The 19,300-nt window shown below is 37.1% G+C and overlaps 1 protein-coding gene across 50 annotated transcripts in view; it reads right to left on the bottom strand.

The window, feature by feature from the left end:
- Positions 1-19,300, bottom strand: part of RIMS1 (regulating synaptic membrane exocytosis 1) — a 318,203-nt gene that overhangs the window by 133,694 nt on the left and 165,209 nt on the right. For 49 of the 50 annotated variants that reach the window (XR_010429395.1, XM_064650149.1, XM_064650188.1 and 46 more), the window contains 2 exons: positions 1,775-1,842; positions 918-1,028 (listed from right to left, as the gene is read on the bottom strand). Coding sequence is in view for 49 of the 50 variants with exons in the window: in XM_064650149.1 (XP_064506219.1) it covers positions 918-1,028; positions 1,775-1,842 (179 nt within the window). In the remaining variant the exon portion in view is untranslated. Of the gene's footprint in view, positions 1-917; positions 1,029-1,774; positions 1,843-16,108; positions 16,260-19,300 lie in introns of those variants that run through there. The other variant, XM_064650187.1, reaches the window with a different exon arrangement.

Consider the following 19,300-nt stretch of genomic DNA (forward strand, 5'->3'; position numbering starts at 1 on the left):
ACCTTTTTTTCTCACATATTCAAATAGAATTGCTTGCCACCAGCACAAATCAGCCTTGTGCTATAAACCACTAAACATGAAGTAGAGTGAAGCTGTTTTCATCTTTTGTTTTACCATGCCACACTATCTCATGTCACAGTGGGAATATTTCAGATGTTGCATTGCTTCTGTTGTTCTTAGTGCAGAAAGACACCCAAATTAAACTCTCTCAGTCAGAGAGAAATGCTTGAACTGTACTCTCCACCAGTTTCAAAAGTATTACTCTCTCTATTTCAAGTGTTCTTGTAAGTTAGAGATATGAATCTAAAATCTGCTACAAATGACCAAGTTAGGGATTTAAATCAATTGAACAGTGCTGCCAATGTCTCGGTTTTAGGGCACTGGATTAAGGAATTACATTTAATTTAACCTCTGCTATGATTTAAGAGGGTTTTTTGCAAATTTTTGTGTAAATTTTTAGTTTCTTTCTACGAAATTTCAATTTTCCAATGGCTGTGTGGATTTTAAAAAATGACCTTGTAAACATTTTCATTCATATGATATTTATGTGTGTGGATTATAAAATGTATTACTTGACTGAATTGCAAACAGGAGAGCTAGAAAAGGCAGGACTCCACTAGTGTATTGCAATGGGCAATATATGTCTTGCAGACAGGAAGCTGAACAAACATACCCTTTTTAATCAAAACAGTTCAGCTCTTTTGTCATGGATGACCGGAAGAGTGCATAGAAGGAGCAAATGTATTTACATTCATAAGTTATATATATAGCTTTCAAAAGTTACTCAAAAAGAGGAATCCATTTTTTTGTCAAAAGACCATGTGATTGGAGCGTCCTCTGATTTAGTGTGTTAGACCTCTATGTCTAAGGTCAGTGGAGCTTTCTTTCATTTAGCAGACAAACCACGTAATACTTACTTTTAGCCCCAGTAATGCACCTGATTCTTTTGGCATAGTTGTTCTCTTATTAAGAATAACACGCCCAATTAAGCGATCTCCCTCTTTGGAAGGCTGCCACGTTACAGGATGCTGTTAAAAAAAATCCCAAGCAGTGGAATTAAAGAAGTGTGAACGTCTTCCAGTACTTAAATGCACATGTGTAAAACAATACAATTTCTATATCATTGTGTCACAGTAGACACGAACATCCTTCAGATGTGTTACATATTGCACCCAAGCTTTCTATTATTATAGCTGTTGGACTTTGGCAACATTAAACATTTACACCCTCAGGAAGAAAATCTCAGCACTAAGTCTGCAGGTAGAATTATAATACATTTTAAAGTTCAATAGAATTAAACATTCAAAACACACTCTAAGTAATAAAATTAAACATTTACTTTTAAATTACATGACCCTGAAAAGTGCATTCGGAAATTCTATTCTTTAGAATAATACACGTTATGCAGTTCTACCATATGGATGTTCACTCTATAATAAAATCAAAATGATCCTTTCCAACTCCAGGTCAATAGAAAAAATCACCAATCTCTCCCAGATCAGCATTACACTCACAACTGCTTTTTTTGTGGTTTGTAGTGAACTCTAGTGTCATGACTATGAAAGAATTAAATTCAAGTTAAAATTCAGGCAATTCTACAAATATACACTTTGATGAAAATTTCTTTTTGATTTCCATTTCCATGGTCCTCTAAACCAAGTTTTCATATAATTTGTATAGAATACTTCTTTACAGCCAGATAACTATGCTGAACTGAAATAATTAGTAAACATTTTAATTCATACTTATGAACCTCTTTTTTTCTATTTCTTACCGAACTAATAGGGGACGTCTCCCTGCTGTGCCACGTGGCAGGATCCAGCCAGTAATAATCCAAGTCACCTGGAAGAATATGAATAGAAAGAAATGTGTAATCTCTCAAGCAGAGAAAGTCATATGAATGGTTACTTCTGCATGTATGAATTTTCAAGTGCAGTAGTTTGATGAACCAAATACAAAACCTTTACTATGATTCAAATTAACATCTCAATCTGAAAACAATGTGGCCTATTAATATAAAAAGAAAACCACATAATAATGCATTTATTTGGACCTCTGCTTTTTCAGGAATTGCACCTCAGAAATTCGTTGTACGCACTGTCTATTTTTTTCTTTGCCCAGTCATCCTCCAAGAACGGACCCCAAAGCACTGCATTCACAGCTCTCCTATTCCCCACTATCTCCATAGCAAATGCTCACAAGAGAGAATACTCCACAAAATAGGCTACAGTTAAGGACAGAACAGTAAAGCACACTCTAGAATCTGCAAAGATCGATACGATGATAACACGTACTGTACAGACAGAGAGGCACGGGAGCCGGTAACGGATAACAGAGCACCAGGGAAAACAGCCACACAAATAGAGCAAATAGTATCAACAGCAGGTACAAGGCTGCAATCTTCTATTTCACTTGGGACAAACATTTATACTATGTACATCAAGAATAAGCCCATGAATTACATCAGCCTATTGGGTCAAGGAGGGCACTGTGGGTAGGATTTGGGAGAAAAGGCATCAGAGCATACGAATTTAAGGAAAGCTAAGGAAACCACCACAGTTTGATTAAATATACTACAGCTGTAGAGGGCTGACTTGGTAGCAGAAAACTACCAACTTCACTGGCAGTTTTCTGTGATAGAGGACTGATGTAACTGTGTACTCCAAGGAGAAAAAGGACAAGGCAGGAATTGCAATAGAAAGAATGATGGGCAGTGCATTTTGGAGCACAGTTTTCTTTATAAAGAGGAAGCATACAGGTGGTATTTGGAGGGACATAAGAGAATGATGTAGGCTAGACATGAGACAGATACAGTAGGAATAAGGCTGAAATACTTCTGTGCTAACACTAGTTTAACAGAACATATTCGTAAGCTCTGAACCTTGGGTTTTTTTTCGTCCTTTTGGGCATTGTCATAGTGTATTAATAAAAATGCAATAGTGTCATTAGAAAAGAGAAAAACTTTTCCCAATGTTCTTTTGCAACAATAGAAGTATATAAACACTTGATCTAAAATAAACAAGAGATATTTTTAAATTTTATCTGAAAAAAAAAGTAGATCATCCTGTCATTTAGCTTACACTGCCTTTAAACAGGGAGACAAAACCCTCACCAAACCAAAATCCAAACTATCACTTCCGAGCTTAGTTTTAGATCTTGAAGGAAATAGTCACCTCTCAATGAGGTTTATACCCATAGCTGCACTTTAGGCATTTTTCACTCTCACTTGGGCACCTAAAATACATTAGTGGAACAGTTTGCTAATACTGCTTTCTGAGTGTACAAGTGATTTTTTTCAAGTCTTTAAAGGATTAGGGCCCAGAATAAGGGTTTTTTAATGGAACAACTCTTAATACACTTTCCTAACAACATTCCTACAAACTCTATAAGACATTTCAAAGTTACCAGGTGAAAATCCTAATTTATCATTAAAATCAGATATTTATTGCCAATCCTCTCTACACTTAGATATCCTATATATTTTTAGAAAACATATTTTTTTATGTACACTTCAGGAAATACATCTTCACTATCTTACTTTATAAAACACATCTCTATAATAATACTGTCAGATGCCTGTGTGCTAGTAAGAGTAGTGATCTAATAGAAGCAACAAAGAACCCAAGGAAGAAAAGGATACATTTACAAGAAGAGATTATTTTTTACTCTTTTTCTACAAATATTTAGATGCTGATTACGAAATACAAGTTGTACCACTCTCTAATTCATAAAATCTTTAATAGCTTACCATCTACAGGATCATATGCAGAAGCTCTTTTTAAACAGCATATTATTATCATATGCATAACCACATGAGACAGTTTGCAGTTTCGTTAGCTACTGCAGTTCTTTAAGTTTAGAAAGCTTATCTTCACATTAAAGATCTTTTGGTTTTATTTTTAGCATCCTTCCTTACACCTGTATAACCTTCAAAATTGCAACAAGAACAGCAACAAATCCATGAACAACACTGCCACCAGCAGAAGAGCTGGCAATAAGCTGGGATCCATGGTACAGAGCTCTCCAATTTTCAGTAATGGACTCAACAGTAACGCCAAAAAGCAACTCTCCTGTGTGTGCTGGCCCACCACAGGCAAAACACAACGCACTTTGCCTCCACGTTTCACAGCTGTTTGCTCAGCAATAGAGAATTGTTCAGGTGGGAATAAACATCAGCTCCAGCATGCAGACGTGTATACAAGTGCTCAAAAACATTTCTGTTCATCCACATTGTTCTCTACTTTCTTTTCCTGTGTTCCTTCCCAGTTTCAGCTTCTTGCCCCTAGTTTCCTTGATGGTCTTCCTCCTTGTTATTTCATATCCACTTAATTCATGCATCCTTCTCCACCAAGCTCCTGCTGTAGCAAGATCCTCTCATACACCTGTCTTGGCTAACCTGCTGATTTTCCTATTCTCACCATCTACCTACCCTTTGCTGCCTTTTTTCCCTGCCCATTATTTGTTATCATCCATCTTCTGTTTCCTTCTGCTTCTGGCTTTGGTGTCCTTTCTTTAGGTTGCATATTTTAACTCCTCCTTAACCTCAAACCCTTTGATACTAAGCTACATTCCCATGTGCTCCTCCCCACATCTAAGTCTTAAAGAGTCTATCCCTTTCACCTTCCTCTTCGTCCCATGCTTTGTTAAATTCCAGGCCATGAGCTACATCCACAGCAGCTGGCCACGACACCAATTCTTTCACCCTCTGCTCTCAGAAGCTGAGAGCAGGAAGTGCACTGCAAATGCAGCTCTACTGAGCTGGAACATGGATGATACACTGAGAAGCTCTAAAGGTAGCTATCAAATCAAACATCTTGACTGAAAGTCACTGAAAGCTGTAAGCCCATAATTTGGTGAATATTTTAAAAGCTGAAAAAATGAATGAATTGGGAAAAGTACACAGTATGAAAAATGGCAATATTAAAATTCCTGTTAAAATTCATTATGATACAGACTACTGGCACACAAATTTCTGGATGAATTTACAACTGTAAAAAAGGGGTTTATAATGAAAAATATTAGTTAATCTAACATTTAATCTAGAACATAAAAATTAAGACATAAATTAACAAACTCCCCAAATAAGCTCAAAAAATACTTTATGCCAGCAACATTGACATTAGAGACATCTGGATTCAGTACTCTGTTATATCTTTAAAAATAATTTCTCCTTGATTATCCTATGTAACTGTTGCTTCTTTACCTGATACCTATCTATGCCCTTCTTGCACTGCCATACTCCAGAACTCACTATTTGTTTAATTACACTAAATTAGTGTGTATTAGTATTATAGAGATCTGCGAATACGTAAATAACTTGCAAAAACTTGTGATCTAAGAGCATAGCTTCAAAATTTCAGATTTTCTCAAAAAAATCCACCAAAACTGAAAACAAAAACCCCCTACACACAGAGAACTCTCTCCACTGCTAAAAGTCATAAAAAATAACTAGTAAAATAAGAAAAAATTAAGACATCATAGAGCGGAAAAAACTACTTTTATAAGGAGTAAATAATTCATTTATAGGATTAAGCTGCTTTTAAACACTTTAAAAATTATTCTTTAAATTTTAAAACAAGAACAACTTAAAAATAAGCCCCTATGAAAATACACATATACTGTATTATTATTTTTTTACATTCTTGATATATATCTAAAACATATAAAAAATGCATTTCAACTTAAAGCATATTATTAAAAACACATTTGCAGTTTTAATGTGTTATTTACTTAAGAACAAAAGAGTGAAACAGAGTAGATATTTGCAAAAACGTATTTTCCTGAGGGAATAATTCAAAAGTTGTATCCTGACAGCAATTAAATATTTTTCCTATTAATATGCTGCTGTTCGATTACTTTACTCTTGGATCCAGAGGGATATAATAATATCTTACAAGACATAAATTTGCCAAGTTTTTTTTCTGTGAGAAGTCTTTCACAGTCTTCAATTGAATTTCAAGTCAGAGAGTAAAACCCTTAATAAATTACCGAAGGTTTTATATCTGCAACATGTATGCTTTCAACACAAAGGGAAAGCAAAATTCACACCACCAAAAAAACCTTTTCTCTAAAATACTTCATCTTCGGCAGCACTATCCATACCAAAAGCTAACACTGGGATACCGTGATTTCAAGTGAGATCCTGAAAAGCTGAGAAGTGCTGGAAACTACAGCCTTGTCTCTCTTACAAAGCCAAAACAAGCACAAAATAGGAGAGAATCTGTTATCGTGTATGACCAGTCATGCTGATTTCCAAAGAGTCTTGAATACTGGAGATAAAATACCCTGAGATGTTTCCCCAAATCCATCCAGACTACTGATATTCAGCAAAGAATGCACTTCAGTGTTTTACTCAAATCCAGGCACACTAGATTCTCAGCAGATACTTAAGGCAAGAAGCAGAGTTTTATTATAAGAGTCAGTGAGCCCATGTTAGGCATTTAATTGACCCTAAAATGTAGCTGTTAATTAATACAGCAATTCTATCAGGTAACTAGAACCTTAGACAAATAATTTTCAGAGACTGCATCTAAAATTACTTAACAAACTGAATAGTCAGACTTGGTCTCTCTAATTAATACATAGAATCATAAAATCATAGAATCATAGAATGGCTTGACTTGGAAGGGACCTTAAAGATCATTTAGTTCCAACCCCCTCATTGCTGTGGCCAGGGACACCTTCCATTAGACCAGGCTGCTCAGAGCCCTATCCAGATGGGACATCCACAATCTCTCTGGGCAACCTGTTCCAGTGCCTCACCACCCTCACAGTAAAGAAGTTATTCCTAATATCTAATCTAAATCTACTCTCTTTTCAGCTTGAAGACATTCTCCTTTGTCCTAACACTACATGCCCCTGTAAAAAGTCTTTCTGCAGCTTTTCTGTAGTCCTCCTTTAGGTGGTGGAGGGGTCCTAGAAGGTCTCCCCAGAGCCTCCTCTTCTTCATGCTAAACAACCTCAATTCTCTTAGCCTGTCTTCATAGCAGAGATGCTCCCATCCTCTGATCATCTTCATGGCCTTCCTCTGGACTCACTCCAACAGGTCTGTGTCCTTCTTATGTTGGGAGCCCAGACCTGGATGCAGTACTCCAGGTGAGGTCTCACCACAGTAGAGTAGAAGGAGAGAATCACCCCCCTAAACCTTCTGGTCACACCTCTTTTGATGCAGCCCAAGACGTGTTTGGCTTTCTGAGCTGCAAGAGCATATTGCCAGTTCATGTTGAGCTTTTCATCCACCAACACCCCCAAGTCCTTCTCTTCAGGGCTGCTCTCAATTCATTCTCTGCCCAGCTTGTAGTTGTGCTTGGGTTTGCCCTGACCCATCTGTAGTATCTTGCATCTGGCCTTGTGAACTTCATGAGGTTCACACAGGCCCACCTCTCAAGCCTGTCAAGGTCCCTCTGTATGGCATCCCTTCCCTCCAGCATGTTGGCCACGCTGCAAAACTTGTGTCATTGGCAAACTTTCTGAGGGTGCACTTGATCCCATTGTTCCTGTTGCCTAAAAAGATGTTAAACAGCACCAGTCCCAACATCGATCCCTGAGGAATACCACTCATCACTGGTCTCCACTTGTACATGGAGCCACTGACCACAACTCTTTGAGTGTGAACTTCCAGCGAATTCTTTATCCACCAAGTGGTCTGTTCATAAAATCCATATATCTCCAGTTTAGAGACAAGGATGTCATGAAGAACAGGGCTGAATGCTTTGCACAAGTCCAGGTAGCTGATGTCAGTCACTCTTTCTTTATCCACCAATGCTGTAACCCCAGTGTAGAAGGCCACCAAATTTGTCAGGCATTATTTGCCCTTAGTGAAGCCATGTTGGCTGTCACCAATATCCTCCTTATTTTCCATGTGCATAGTTTTCAGGAGGATCTGCTCCATGATCTTGCTGGGCACAAAGGTCAGACTGACTGGCCTGTAGTTCCCTGAATCTTCTTTTTTTCCCTTTTTAAAAATGGTTCCCTTTTCCAGTTGGAGGGAACCTCACCAGACTGCCACAACTTTTCAAATATGATGGATAGTGGCTTAGCCACTTCATCTGCCAGTTTCCTCAGGAACTGCAGAAGCATCGCATCAGGCCCCATGGACTTGTGCCCTCTCATGTTCCTTACATTTTTTCAAACCTGATCTCCTCCAGTGGGCACCTTTTCATTCTCCCAGTCCCTGCGTTTGCCTTCTGCAACCTGTGCAGTGTGGCTGGAGCACTCATCAGTGAAGACTGAGGCAAAAAAGTAATTCAGTACCTCAGCCTTCAGGTCTCCTTTTTCCTTCCCGAAAGGGCCTACATTTTCCCTAGTCTTCTTTTTATCACTGACATATTTTTCTCTCAGCCTTCTTTGTTGCCCTTGATGTCCCTGGCCAGATTTAATTCTATCAAGGCTTTAGCTTTCCTAACCTGATCCCTGTCTGCTCAGGCAATCTCTCTGTATTCCTCCCAAGCTATCCATCCTTGCTTCCACCCTCTGTAGGTTTCCTTTCTGTGTTTGAGTTTTTTGCCTGACTTCCTCTTTGTTGGGATTCACGGCTCCTGAGATTGGAGAAGCCATTTTTCTTAGGTTCCTCTTCCCTCCAGGCCTTTATCCCTTGGTACTCTACCAAGAAGATCCCTGAAGAGGCCTAATTCTGGTTTCCTGAGGTCCTGAGGCTTGCTGTATGGCCTCCTCATTGCCCTAATAATCTTGAACTCCACCATTTCATGGTCACTGTAGCCAAGACAACATGGACAACATGCCATTTATGTATTTACTTTTGTTAATTTTTGGAATTAAATATACCCTGCATTAAACAGCAATAAAGTTTGTGAAAGACCTGGAACATCCTCTGTTGTGGAAGTTCCCATGGAACTAGATCAATATCTCATGGGAATGAACAATTGTTTCCCAAGGTAAAAATCAACAGAAGCCACATACCAGCCTACAGAAAGTTACAAAAAATGTAAAAACACTCCATACATTAACTTGATTGCCTTTCTTCTTCATAGCCTGAGTTTTCATGAGTTGGAAAACAACTCTGCATGCTACTGGTAAATGTCCAGCATACCATTCCCACCATCAAAAACATCTAGTTGCTGTTACAGATGTGATAGGTCATATTGTTAAGGAAGGAAGTACTTCCACATACAGGAAAAAAAATTCTAATCATTTTATCATGTCAGAAAAATAATTCATTGTATACACAACATACGCTTAAATCATTCTAGTTCAAGCTGCTAAGTAACCACATAGAGAGAAAACATGAGTACCCTGGCTTCACCAGCAATCCTGGCACTTATGTGGCAAGCAGAGAATTCAAAAGCTACCTATTGCCTAATTATATACAAAGCTTCACAAAAATGCTCTTTATCTCCTTAGATTCAAACCAACCCATTTTAGACGTCTACAGTTTAGAACTTAAATCCTTGCAGAAAAAGGTCTGTGTTTTACAATCTATGCAGTTCAAGGACAGGTTGGATCATGCAGTATGTGGGAAGAATGCACTACAAGGCTATGCAATTTAGGTTTGCTTTTATACTGAAAATATACAGTTGCATTGGATTTGAGTTCCCTGCTGGCATATGTCCTAAGCACTGAATACTGACATACTGTAAGACTCCAAAGTTAAAATAAAGACTAGTACTCCATACCAGTGACAATTTATACATACAGTACTCCTATTTCAGGTACAGATCTGGCGCACATGACTGTGGTCCCTATAGCTCCCAAAGCTAGAACCAGCCTCTCGGATTGCTCCCTCAATTCAATATTTATTTAGGTATTTTAATGGAATGATGAGATATAGAATTGTTCTTCTATATCTTAATTAAATTTCTGAGTAACAAAAAAATAATTGGAAAAGGGTCTATAGAGCTTTATCAAGCACTAAGCTTTCAGATTTAGATAACTGACAACCTAGGCTTATTCAGTACAAACTAAAAATAAATGGTTATTCCTTACTTTTGTGTTTAGAAGATAAGGACATTTCATACTCTTTCTCATACAAAATGAACACTTCAGCATTTTATTTTGAAACAAACTCCTTAGTTTAAAAATCTTTTTTAAAGTGGTAGCTACATTGTGAACACAGAAGAAGTTGTAATGCTGAATTGATATTCGCAAAAAAGAAATACATAAATAATTAAGCAAGGAAGTAGTGAAGTCATTAAATACCATCTACATTGCTAAGGGCACTAATACTAAGCTAAAATCTAGTGAAAAGGAAAATCCATTTGACTTCTCCCTTAGTTACTATTGCAAAGTTGTTTCTTTACAAGAGTTTGCAAATTCACAATTATTTTCAATTTTGCAAAGGAAAAAGTCAGTTGCTGATTATGAAAAAGTCTTTCAATATACTTTCTTTATCTGGGTGCAAGGTGAATGTTCTGCAGACTATTTAAATTATAACATGAGTTTGTTATCCAGATATTTATTTAACAAAGACTTTTCATTTCAAAGATTGTGATTTTCTTTTAACTAGGTGTACAGTTTAGACATATACTTTTTTATAAGAAAGCATTGCACTTGTGTTCACTGATGGCTGAAGGTTTCTCAAAAGATACACTTGCAAAAGACCTTCCAACACAAAAACAACAGGGCCCATTTGTATGTTTCACAAAATGGACATCCTACCTGAATTATTTCAGTGTTGTGGCAAGGTTTTATAAACTACTGAAAGCAAAGATTACTAATCTTGCCAATAGAAGCTTAAAGCCAAAAAGGCACAACCTATCTAGTCAAGCAACAAACTGAGGATTTTTGAATGTCTCTAAAATTTTTAACATGGACACAAGGAGCATAACAAGGAAAAAGTTCTAAGTTTCCCAAATCTCTAGGGAGTCTGCTTATGAGAATCCTTCAGCCAGTTACTTAGTTCCTTCACTCAAACACTAAGAGTCTTCAAGAGTTCATCAACCCTTTCTAGCTAGCTACTTATTTTTATCTCAGAGACCATCTAAACTGCTATTTTGAGGATGCATAAGTCTTATTGCAAGCATGTGAGTCCAAGAATATATATGATTCACACAGGGATAGTCCACAGAAGCATATTCTGTATGGTCATCAAAAAGTGTGAAAGACTTAGAAACGTAAAATACTAAGCAAGATACATGAACTTCCATTAATCTGAGAAGTTCTTTTGAAAGGTTTATTACAAATATTTTCTTGAGAATACTAGAAAAGTGGTTAGCATCAGGAACTTCAAATCAGCAAGCAAACATTTTAATTGATTTTTGATACTGTGGCATCTAAAGACAAGGAAAATTTGTTATCTTAGGGCTAGCTCTGAGTGCTGATTTTGCTGACCGTGATTGCTCTCTTGAGTGGAAGATAATTCTGTAGATGGATGGAAGGAGATTTCCTTTCTGAAATTTAGAGCTTCTCTGAATGAATTTATAATTGCTATTTAATTCCAATTCAATATTGATACTAACTGTATTAACACTTTTATTGAGTTCTTGTTTCATATAATTAACACTTTTAGCTTTGGTATGATTTCTTCATAATATTTTTGTTCAGCATATGATGAAACTTGAAAAATGTATAACAAGTTATCTCAAAAAGTCACATGGTCTCGTAATTTTGGAGACACAGATACACAGCTATCCTATAGTTGAAAAGCCTGAACAGTTCTTAAAAACTTTTCTGCTGTTACAAAGGAATTCCCAGCACTTCAAATATCCTATTGTTTTCTTCAGCCTAGCACAATTTTTCTTTCCTGGGGGTTGTTTTTTTTTCTCTCTCCTGTATACATTTAAAACCAACTGAGTAGGTGTTAATTGCAAAAAAAAATAAAAAAGGTAATATTTCCATTTTGGTCTCTTCTGGTATTTTTCCCCTGAGAATTTAAAAAATTTTCAATTGCATATTTTTTATCTTAGTATTTGTTAAAGACTGATTTATTAACAAATTATAATTGAAAATCAAAGCTGAAAATAAATTCTCCTCAAACCCCAGGGTGTTTCTATACTGCCAATAGCTAGAAATTTTAAGAAGGATTAGCAAACCAATGTCAGGCATTAGAAGTCCCATGGAAACAATGCCCAGTAAGGTATCAGTGCCCTGGTAGCTAAATAAGGTTATGAAAACAGGCAATGCCCAGAGAGACTTATTTGCATGCACATTTTCTACTACTGTGTGGAAAGAATAAAGGCATTTCTGCTCAGATACAGAAGAACGCACAGTGTTTATAAACATGCTGATAGAAACAGGAGCAACTGAAAGCAAGGCTTCTTATTATCCACAGGACCCGGGGAAGGGAGAAAGACAGTGAGCCTTTCTGTTGATTGTCCAGCATACGCACACCGAGTCCATCATGCAAACCTGAACAAGTTACTCGAGAAATAAGATTGTATTTCATAATCAAAGTTATTATTGAATTTTCATGAAAACTGGGAGAGATAATTAATATTCAAATGAAAAGGAAAGTCTGAGGAGGGAAAAAAAAAACAAACTAGTTTTTCTGAGCTTCAGGCCTGTAGAAGGAAATACAGCAGATGAAATTCTCTGATTAAAGACAAAAGCACCTCAGTAGTACCATGATGGGGACACACTCCAGAGCACCAAGATGAGCCTGATGAGGGTCTGGGGGGTTTTTTGTTTGTTTTGGTTCAGTTGGGGGCTTTTTGTTTGGTCGTGTTTGGTTTTTTTTTAATTAACATTCACGAGAACCTGCATTTATGCTGCATTAAAAGATAATGACAGGTTTTGTTTCTCCAGTTTGGAGGGCAATATTGCAGGAAGAATCCTTCCAGTGTACTGTAAGCGATCATAGACTAGTACAACAACCAGCAAAGGACCTTTGGAGCTTTGCTTTCCACCAGTAAAGAGGAAAGAGCTAATAATGTGAAAATTAACAAACTTGGGAAGGGAAGGAAGCTGAGCAGAAGAAAAATCAAAAATCTGTCTAAAAAAATGTAACAAAAATCCCCCAAACTCAAAACAAACAACCACCAAAAAACTGAACCAAATCAAAACCAAAACATCCAACGTTACAGAAAATAAGGAAGCAACCATGACAGCAAAAGTGGAAGCATATGAGGAAATAATACCAACATAAAAAACCCCCAGCCCAATACAGAAGAAGGAGAAATGCAGTCAAAGACTGACCAGCTAAGTCATAAATGTTTCATTTTCTGGAAGAATCGATTGAAAGTTGCCTATGAGCGAGTAACGTGCAGTCATCAAGTACCAGGAAGCACACAAAACAAAATTAGAAACACACGCAATTCAGTGCAAACAGGAAAGTATGCAAAAGCAATTGAGATTATTCTGGAACTATTTAGTCCCTAGTAGTAGTACCTAGTACGAAGTACTTGCCAGTCTAGAATACCATGGTAAGAGTCTGCTACCATTTGGCTCTATCAGCAAATTACGTGTAACAGCAGATGTCAAATATGTTCCAATGAGAAGGAGTCTTTTTTATGAGATGTCATGATAAGAGTCACACTGGAGAAAGTGTCTAAATAAAACTTGCATAAGATGAAAAACTATGTAGAAAATCATATTCTAACAGCTAAAATTCGTAACAAATATCCTCCCAAGTATTCATTAAGCAGGGTCTGTAGTCTTTGTCTGGAATATAGTATCCCTGAATCACAGAATATGCTCAGTTGGAAGGGACCCACAAGGATCATCAAGTCCAAGGCCCTTAGCCCTGCACAGGTCCATACTCAAGATCACACCATGTGCCTGAAAGTATCATCCAAACACTTCTTGAACTCTGGCAGTCTCGGTGCTGTGACCACTTCCCTGGGGAGCCTATTCCAGTGGCAGCCACTCTAGTAATAGTCAATACTCACACTACTGCTGTAGGCAATGAATCAGAAGCATATTGGAGTTGACGCCAAGGAGAAAAAAATGGCTATTTTATAGGAGGTCAGAACTGGACTTCAAAGCTATCCTGACAAACTAGAAAAACAACCTGGAAAAAGAGGACCCAGTTCAGAGTCAACAAGGAAATGGCTCCACACTCAGACCAGGATAAACAAGTGTAGAAACAGGGAGAAACCCAGCAGTTGAGAATTAGCTGTGCAGAAGATGATGAGATGGATATAATCTATCACAATGATAACAGGAGAGGATAGCATAAAAGCCTGGCTACTGTTTGAAAACCATTAACCTTTCATTTTGGGTATTAGTCGGGTTGGCCAGAGATCAGGCTCTGGTTGCCTTGCCTACTTTTGTAACTAAATACCTCAAGAGGTCAAACTAGTGAGGAACTTAAGGTTTTGTTGTTAGGGGTTTTTTTGGTTTTGCTTTACTCTGCAACATGATTTTTCTTTTGGGCACCTGTGCACCTAACCAACACCTCGACATGACAGTGACCTTGATGACAGCTCAGTCTCTCAGATTCTCTCCTTGCAGCACACAGTTCAGTTTTCAAAGTGGAATATTTAGCATACTGAAGTGTAGTTATGAGAGAGAGATGAGCTAAATCTAATGTCCAGAGAGCTATAGATAGCCTGGTTTAATAGTCCTTTATATCTCTATAGTCTACTACACAAAAGAATCAAATGCTTTCAAGAGAGACTGATACTGGGCCAGGGGATGTGGTGCTAAGTGATTTTAAAGTATCTTCTAGATCTCCCAATTCCATGCTGTTGCAAAGGCTGGAAACATGCTGCTGTTTGCCTATTGCCCACAGTACAGCCTTGAATCATCACAACACAGGGTGTCACACCTCTATATTTTTCAATCCCAACCCCACTTCACTTTCTTCATCTACTTTTGCCAAGATGTGCAAGAGGTCACTAGAATGCAGCTCAAGGCTGTCTACCACAGTGAGTAGCTTGAAGAAGAAACAGGGATTTACCTTCTTTATGTAGCTACACACAATATATTAACTGTGAGAGAATGCAAGACTTTGATCTTAGCCAAAGGTTTCCTCCAGTCTTATCCTTTGAATTCTATCCAGAGCTAAGGCTGACTATTCTCTCTTCCCAGCCATAGAAATGTTTTGTCTTCCTGATATTCCTGCTGCTGTTTCTGTTCCATCTCTGTTTTGATTGCTGTTCAACCCCATTTTCTCCAATGCGTCCCTCCATATTCTGCCTTCAGTGAACTCTAATTATCCCCTAAACTTTGCTGAATTAAATTAATTTCACACATGGATATCTTAATATACTTTATCTAACACAGATGTTATTTTCAAGAGGATAAAACCTCTTTCATTACTTATTCTATCATAAATGTTTAGGATTAATTCTTCTAATGAAAAAATTACTTTTCAAAACCAACTTTTATAGGCAGTGCCATCAACTACCTGGATATAGGATTTTAGAGGTATTTGTTATCCTCAACAAACTGCCTAATCCCAAAGAACTTGGAATGGTGAGTCCTTCCTCTCACTTTCCCCTGTGATCCTTTACTGATTTAGATGAGGACCTTGTTTCAGATATAAAAGGAAAATACTGATGTCCTTCCCCTATCAGAAGGTGCAATGAATCAATATGATCATGCAGAAAAAATGTACAAAATAACCAGAACTGTACATTTTTTATAACCCATATATTATTATAACCATAATTGTATATTATGCCAAAGAACTATATTTTTATTCTATATACATGGGTTTAATGATTTTTGCCTCTAAATAATATGCAAAAATAAAAGTAACAGAATCACACTGTTCTAAACTTCTTAAAGCTCCTAACAATAGCACAATATAGGAGATTGAGGACATATCAATTGTCTTCTGCCAAAGAGAAATTATATACAGAAGTGTTTATTTGCTTCCTGAAATAAATTTTTATATTTTTTATCCATGACTCCTCCAAAAATGCAGAAGTCATAATGCATTAGGAATATTATTATTACTTTTCAGAAACACATTTACATTTTGACATCTACTTTCAAAATACAGATCTTTTTCTAAAGCTCATTCCACATAACATCACTAACGTCAAAATATATTTGACACTTTCAAAATATAAACGTAACTAAAACACAGACTTAAAAGCAAAATGGTTCTTTATTCCCTACTTGGGATGAATATTTGCTACAATTAATACTTTACATTCTGAGGACAGAACATCACTCAAGCTGCACAGTTAGAAATAGACATTAAAAATATTTTAAAAAAATATGAAATATAAAAATATAACTAAAACCTCAGCTCCTTATTTACCTGTACCTGAATGAAGCGTATGGAGCAGAAACTGAAGAAACCCAGCAAACATAGCAGCATCAGCAACAGAATGGTTAAAGCACAACTGGCATCTAGTAGGTTGATGAATTCCAGCCTGCAACTGTAGCAAAACCGTAATGCAAGCAAAAATCCACTTCAGTGTGAAGGAGACGATGTAAAAGAAGTCATAAGGTCCTTGCGTCCTGATTCTAAGCCAAATTATTCTGCAGTGTCAAACATTCGACACCACTGACACCAAACAGGGCTAACGAGAGTTCTTGTCATCAAAACAAATCTCTGCAGTGTAGTGCAAGCATCGATTACTGCATTAGTTCATACACGGCTGCTGCAATGACAAGGAGTTTCAGTCTCTAGGAGTTAATGATTTTAGGAATCCAGAATTAACAATCCTCAGGAAACAAGATAGGGGAAAAAATGCTCCTTCCTAACTGGACAGAACGGGAAAGAAGTTTCTTAGTGCTTTAAAGCCAACAGTAGACATAAGCTCAGGTACCTAAGTAATCAATACCACTGCTGCAGTTATTATTTATATTCAGCAGTGGTGCACTAAGCAAGTTTAATGAACTGCATAGATGAAGAAACTGTGTAAAGCAAATGTGGCTCTTTTAATTTATGTAAAACATCCCAAGCTGTAGATTTACTTCTAGCATACCAAAAACACAATGGTCCTTGAAAAAACTTACCATTTTTTACAAATTAATAGGATAATTTCATTCTTTTTGTATATAATAGATGTGTGAAGGGAAACACAATTTTATATAAGAAAAATATGTTCCAAATAAAAAAACTAGGAATATTTTGTATTCCAAATTATGTATTCAAGGTAAAAGAGAAAAGCAGAATCTATATACCAGCATATTTGGGAAAGCCAGATGATTAGAGAATTACAGCTAATAGAATTTGCTAAAGTATTTAATCTAATTGAATCATATCCAAACCATATAACAATAAAACTGTTTCTTTGGCAGAGATAGTCTTCCTCTGTACAAATAGATGTTTCTCTGCAGCATATCTAGATACTGCAGGACTTCCAAAATACAATGCAGGACATCCAAAGTACAAAACCTCTGCTGTTTAGAAACTAAAATGTAAGGAAGCAAAGCAAACAAAAAGAAGCTTAGAAGGGATAAAATATAAATAATTAAGCTAATGAGAGCTTACAGCTCTTTCATATTTAACAACATATAGACCTATTAGTAATAATGAAAATACACTTAATCAATTTGTTTCTCTGTAATTCTGGATCAAAGCCAAGGTACTGAACACTGTCTTTCACAAACCTGCATGTCAGTCATCAGCAAAAGCTACAGTTGAGATCCTTGACCACTGCTGACACTCAGTGTCCCCAGTAGCATTGTATTAGCAGGAAGACAACACAAATGTCTAATTCTGCTTTTTTCATGGACATGTCCTTGTTAGGAGATAATTTTTTGGAGGTGGACAATGTCCAGGCTTTATATATTTCAAGAGACAGTGACCATTTGCTACTGACCAGGGAACACAGACCCAGCTTTCTCCTTAAGCCAGAAACATTTCTTGCAAAAGCAACAAAAGACAGAGTATGCCAAATGCCTGATGCTTTCACAGTTCATCCACTGACCCTTCTGCATTACTCCTTGAAGGAAGACCTCCTCTTTTGCCAGGTCAGGCATTTAGGGCTTTGCTTCACTCTCAGAATATACTACACATGGATCCTGAATGTTCACCTCACCTTAAAGCACACATTAAACAAGGCAGGGGATTTTGCTACAATGCAACTCAACAGACGAAAAATTCTTACAGCCTCAGAATTTGTAAATGAGACTGAACTGTATGGGCTTGTTTTCTGACTGATTTAAAGTGTTCCTGTCATTCCCATGGAATGCGTCTGTGAAAAAGAATAATGAACCATTTTCCCAAATGCATTTAAAAAGGTTGTTTGTTCACCATGGTGTTGTTAGGGTTCTCACTGTCTCCCATTCCTCTACATGCCAACCCCTCTCTGCTCCTCCAGCCTCTAGGAGGCAGTCCTCAACACCTGTTTTAGCCACTGCTATCCTTAGCCATGAGATCCACCCAAGCTCTGACTAAGTAGCCCAGTCTAACAGCTTCAGATGGTAGAGGTGTCTGCAAGTATTCACTGAAAAGCAAGGGAAGAGCAGAGCAACAGAAGAGTGTTTTGAAGTCAGAAAGGACATTTTGCAGAAAAGGACAGTGCCACCAACTCCAGTGTGCATTGCACATCCCTAAAGGTGGATTTCATTCCTCCCAGCCCCAGTCACATGGAGCCTTTCTGGCTGTCCCAAAGGCTCATCTGACAGCTTGACAACCAAGTGCTAATAGTTAGCTTATTTACTTTTACATCCATTAAAAGTATCAAAGCAGTAGGAAACTAACTAGAAATCTGGATACCATCCCACTGTCCTAGTAAAAATACATCATTAAGTTATAGCACACTTTCAATCTTTGCTTTGGATAGCACTGTCTTTGTTATCTCAGGAGGTTTTACCCTTCCAGAGTATTTTACTGCCACTATCTTCTGAGGCAAACTACACTGCATCTGATACTCACATCTTGACCATCATGTTTGAGCTCTTCATAATCTTCCTGCTAATAGTTGTTCTAAATTATAATCCATACATGATATTCCTGCATTTATAAAACTTTCTGAGATCATTAGAAAAGCAGGAGACTGAACAATCTCACACAACCCTACCATTATTGAAGTTTTAAGAGAACAAACTCAAAGCATTAAGAATATTATTCAGCTTTATACCTGAAAAAGCAACTTTCCTCTAAATCAAAAGTTTTACAACACTTTTTTGCAAAGAAAAAAGCCAAAGAATGGTCCTAAGCTTAATTCAGAAGCACACAAAGAACAATTTAATGAAAGAAACAGCTATACTTTAAGTTGGAATTTAATTTAGGAAACAAGAGAAACAACAGAAAAAGATCCATGTTAAAGTCTCCAGATTGCAAAGCCAAGTTACAATGGAGAAGATATTCTAATACAAATGCAGGAGTCTTAGATACAGTATTAGGTATTTAGTTTGACATTTTGTTCTGTAGCCCTGTCTGATCTGCTTCAAAAGGTCGTGGCTATTGTGGGAGATTAACAGTGACTAGACAAGTCAAACAGCACACCCCTCTAAGAAGGGCAAGAAAAAGGACCCGGGAAACTATATACTGGGA

The sequence above is a fragment of the Pseudopipra pipra genome, chromosome 3 (genome assembly GCF_036250125.1).
Source record: "Pseudopipra pipra isolate bDixPip1 chromosome 3, bDixPip1.hap1, whole genome shotgun sequence".
NCBI classification, from domain to species: domain Eukaryota; kingdom Metazoa; phylum Chordata; class Aves; order Passeriformes; family Pipridae; genus Pseudopipra; species Pseudopipra pipra.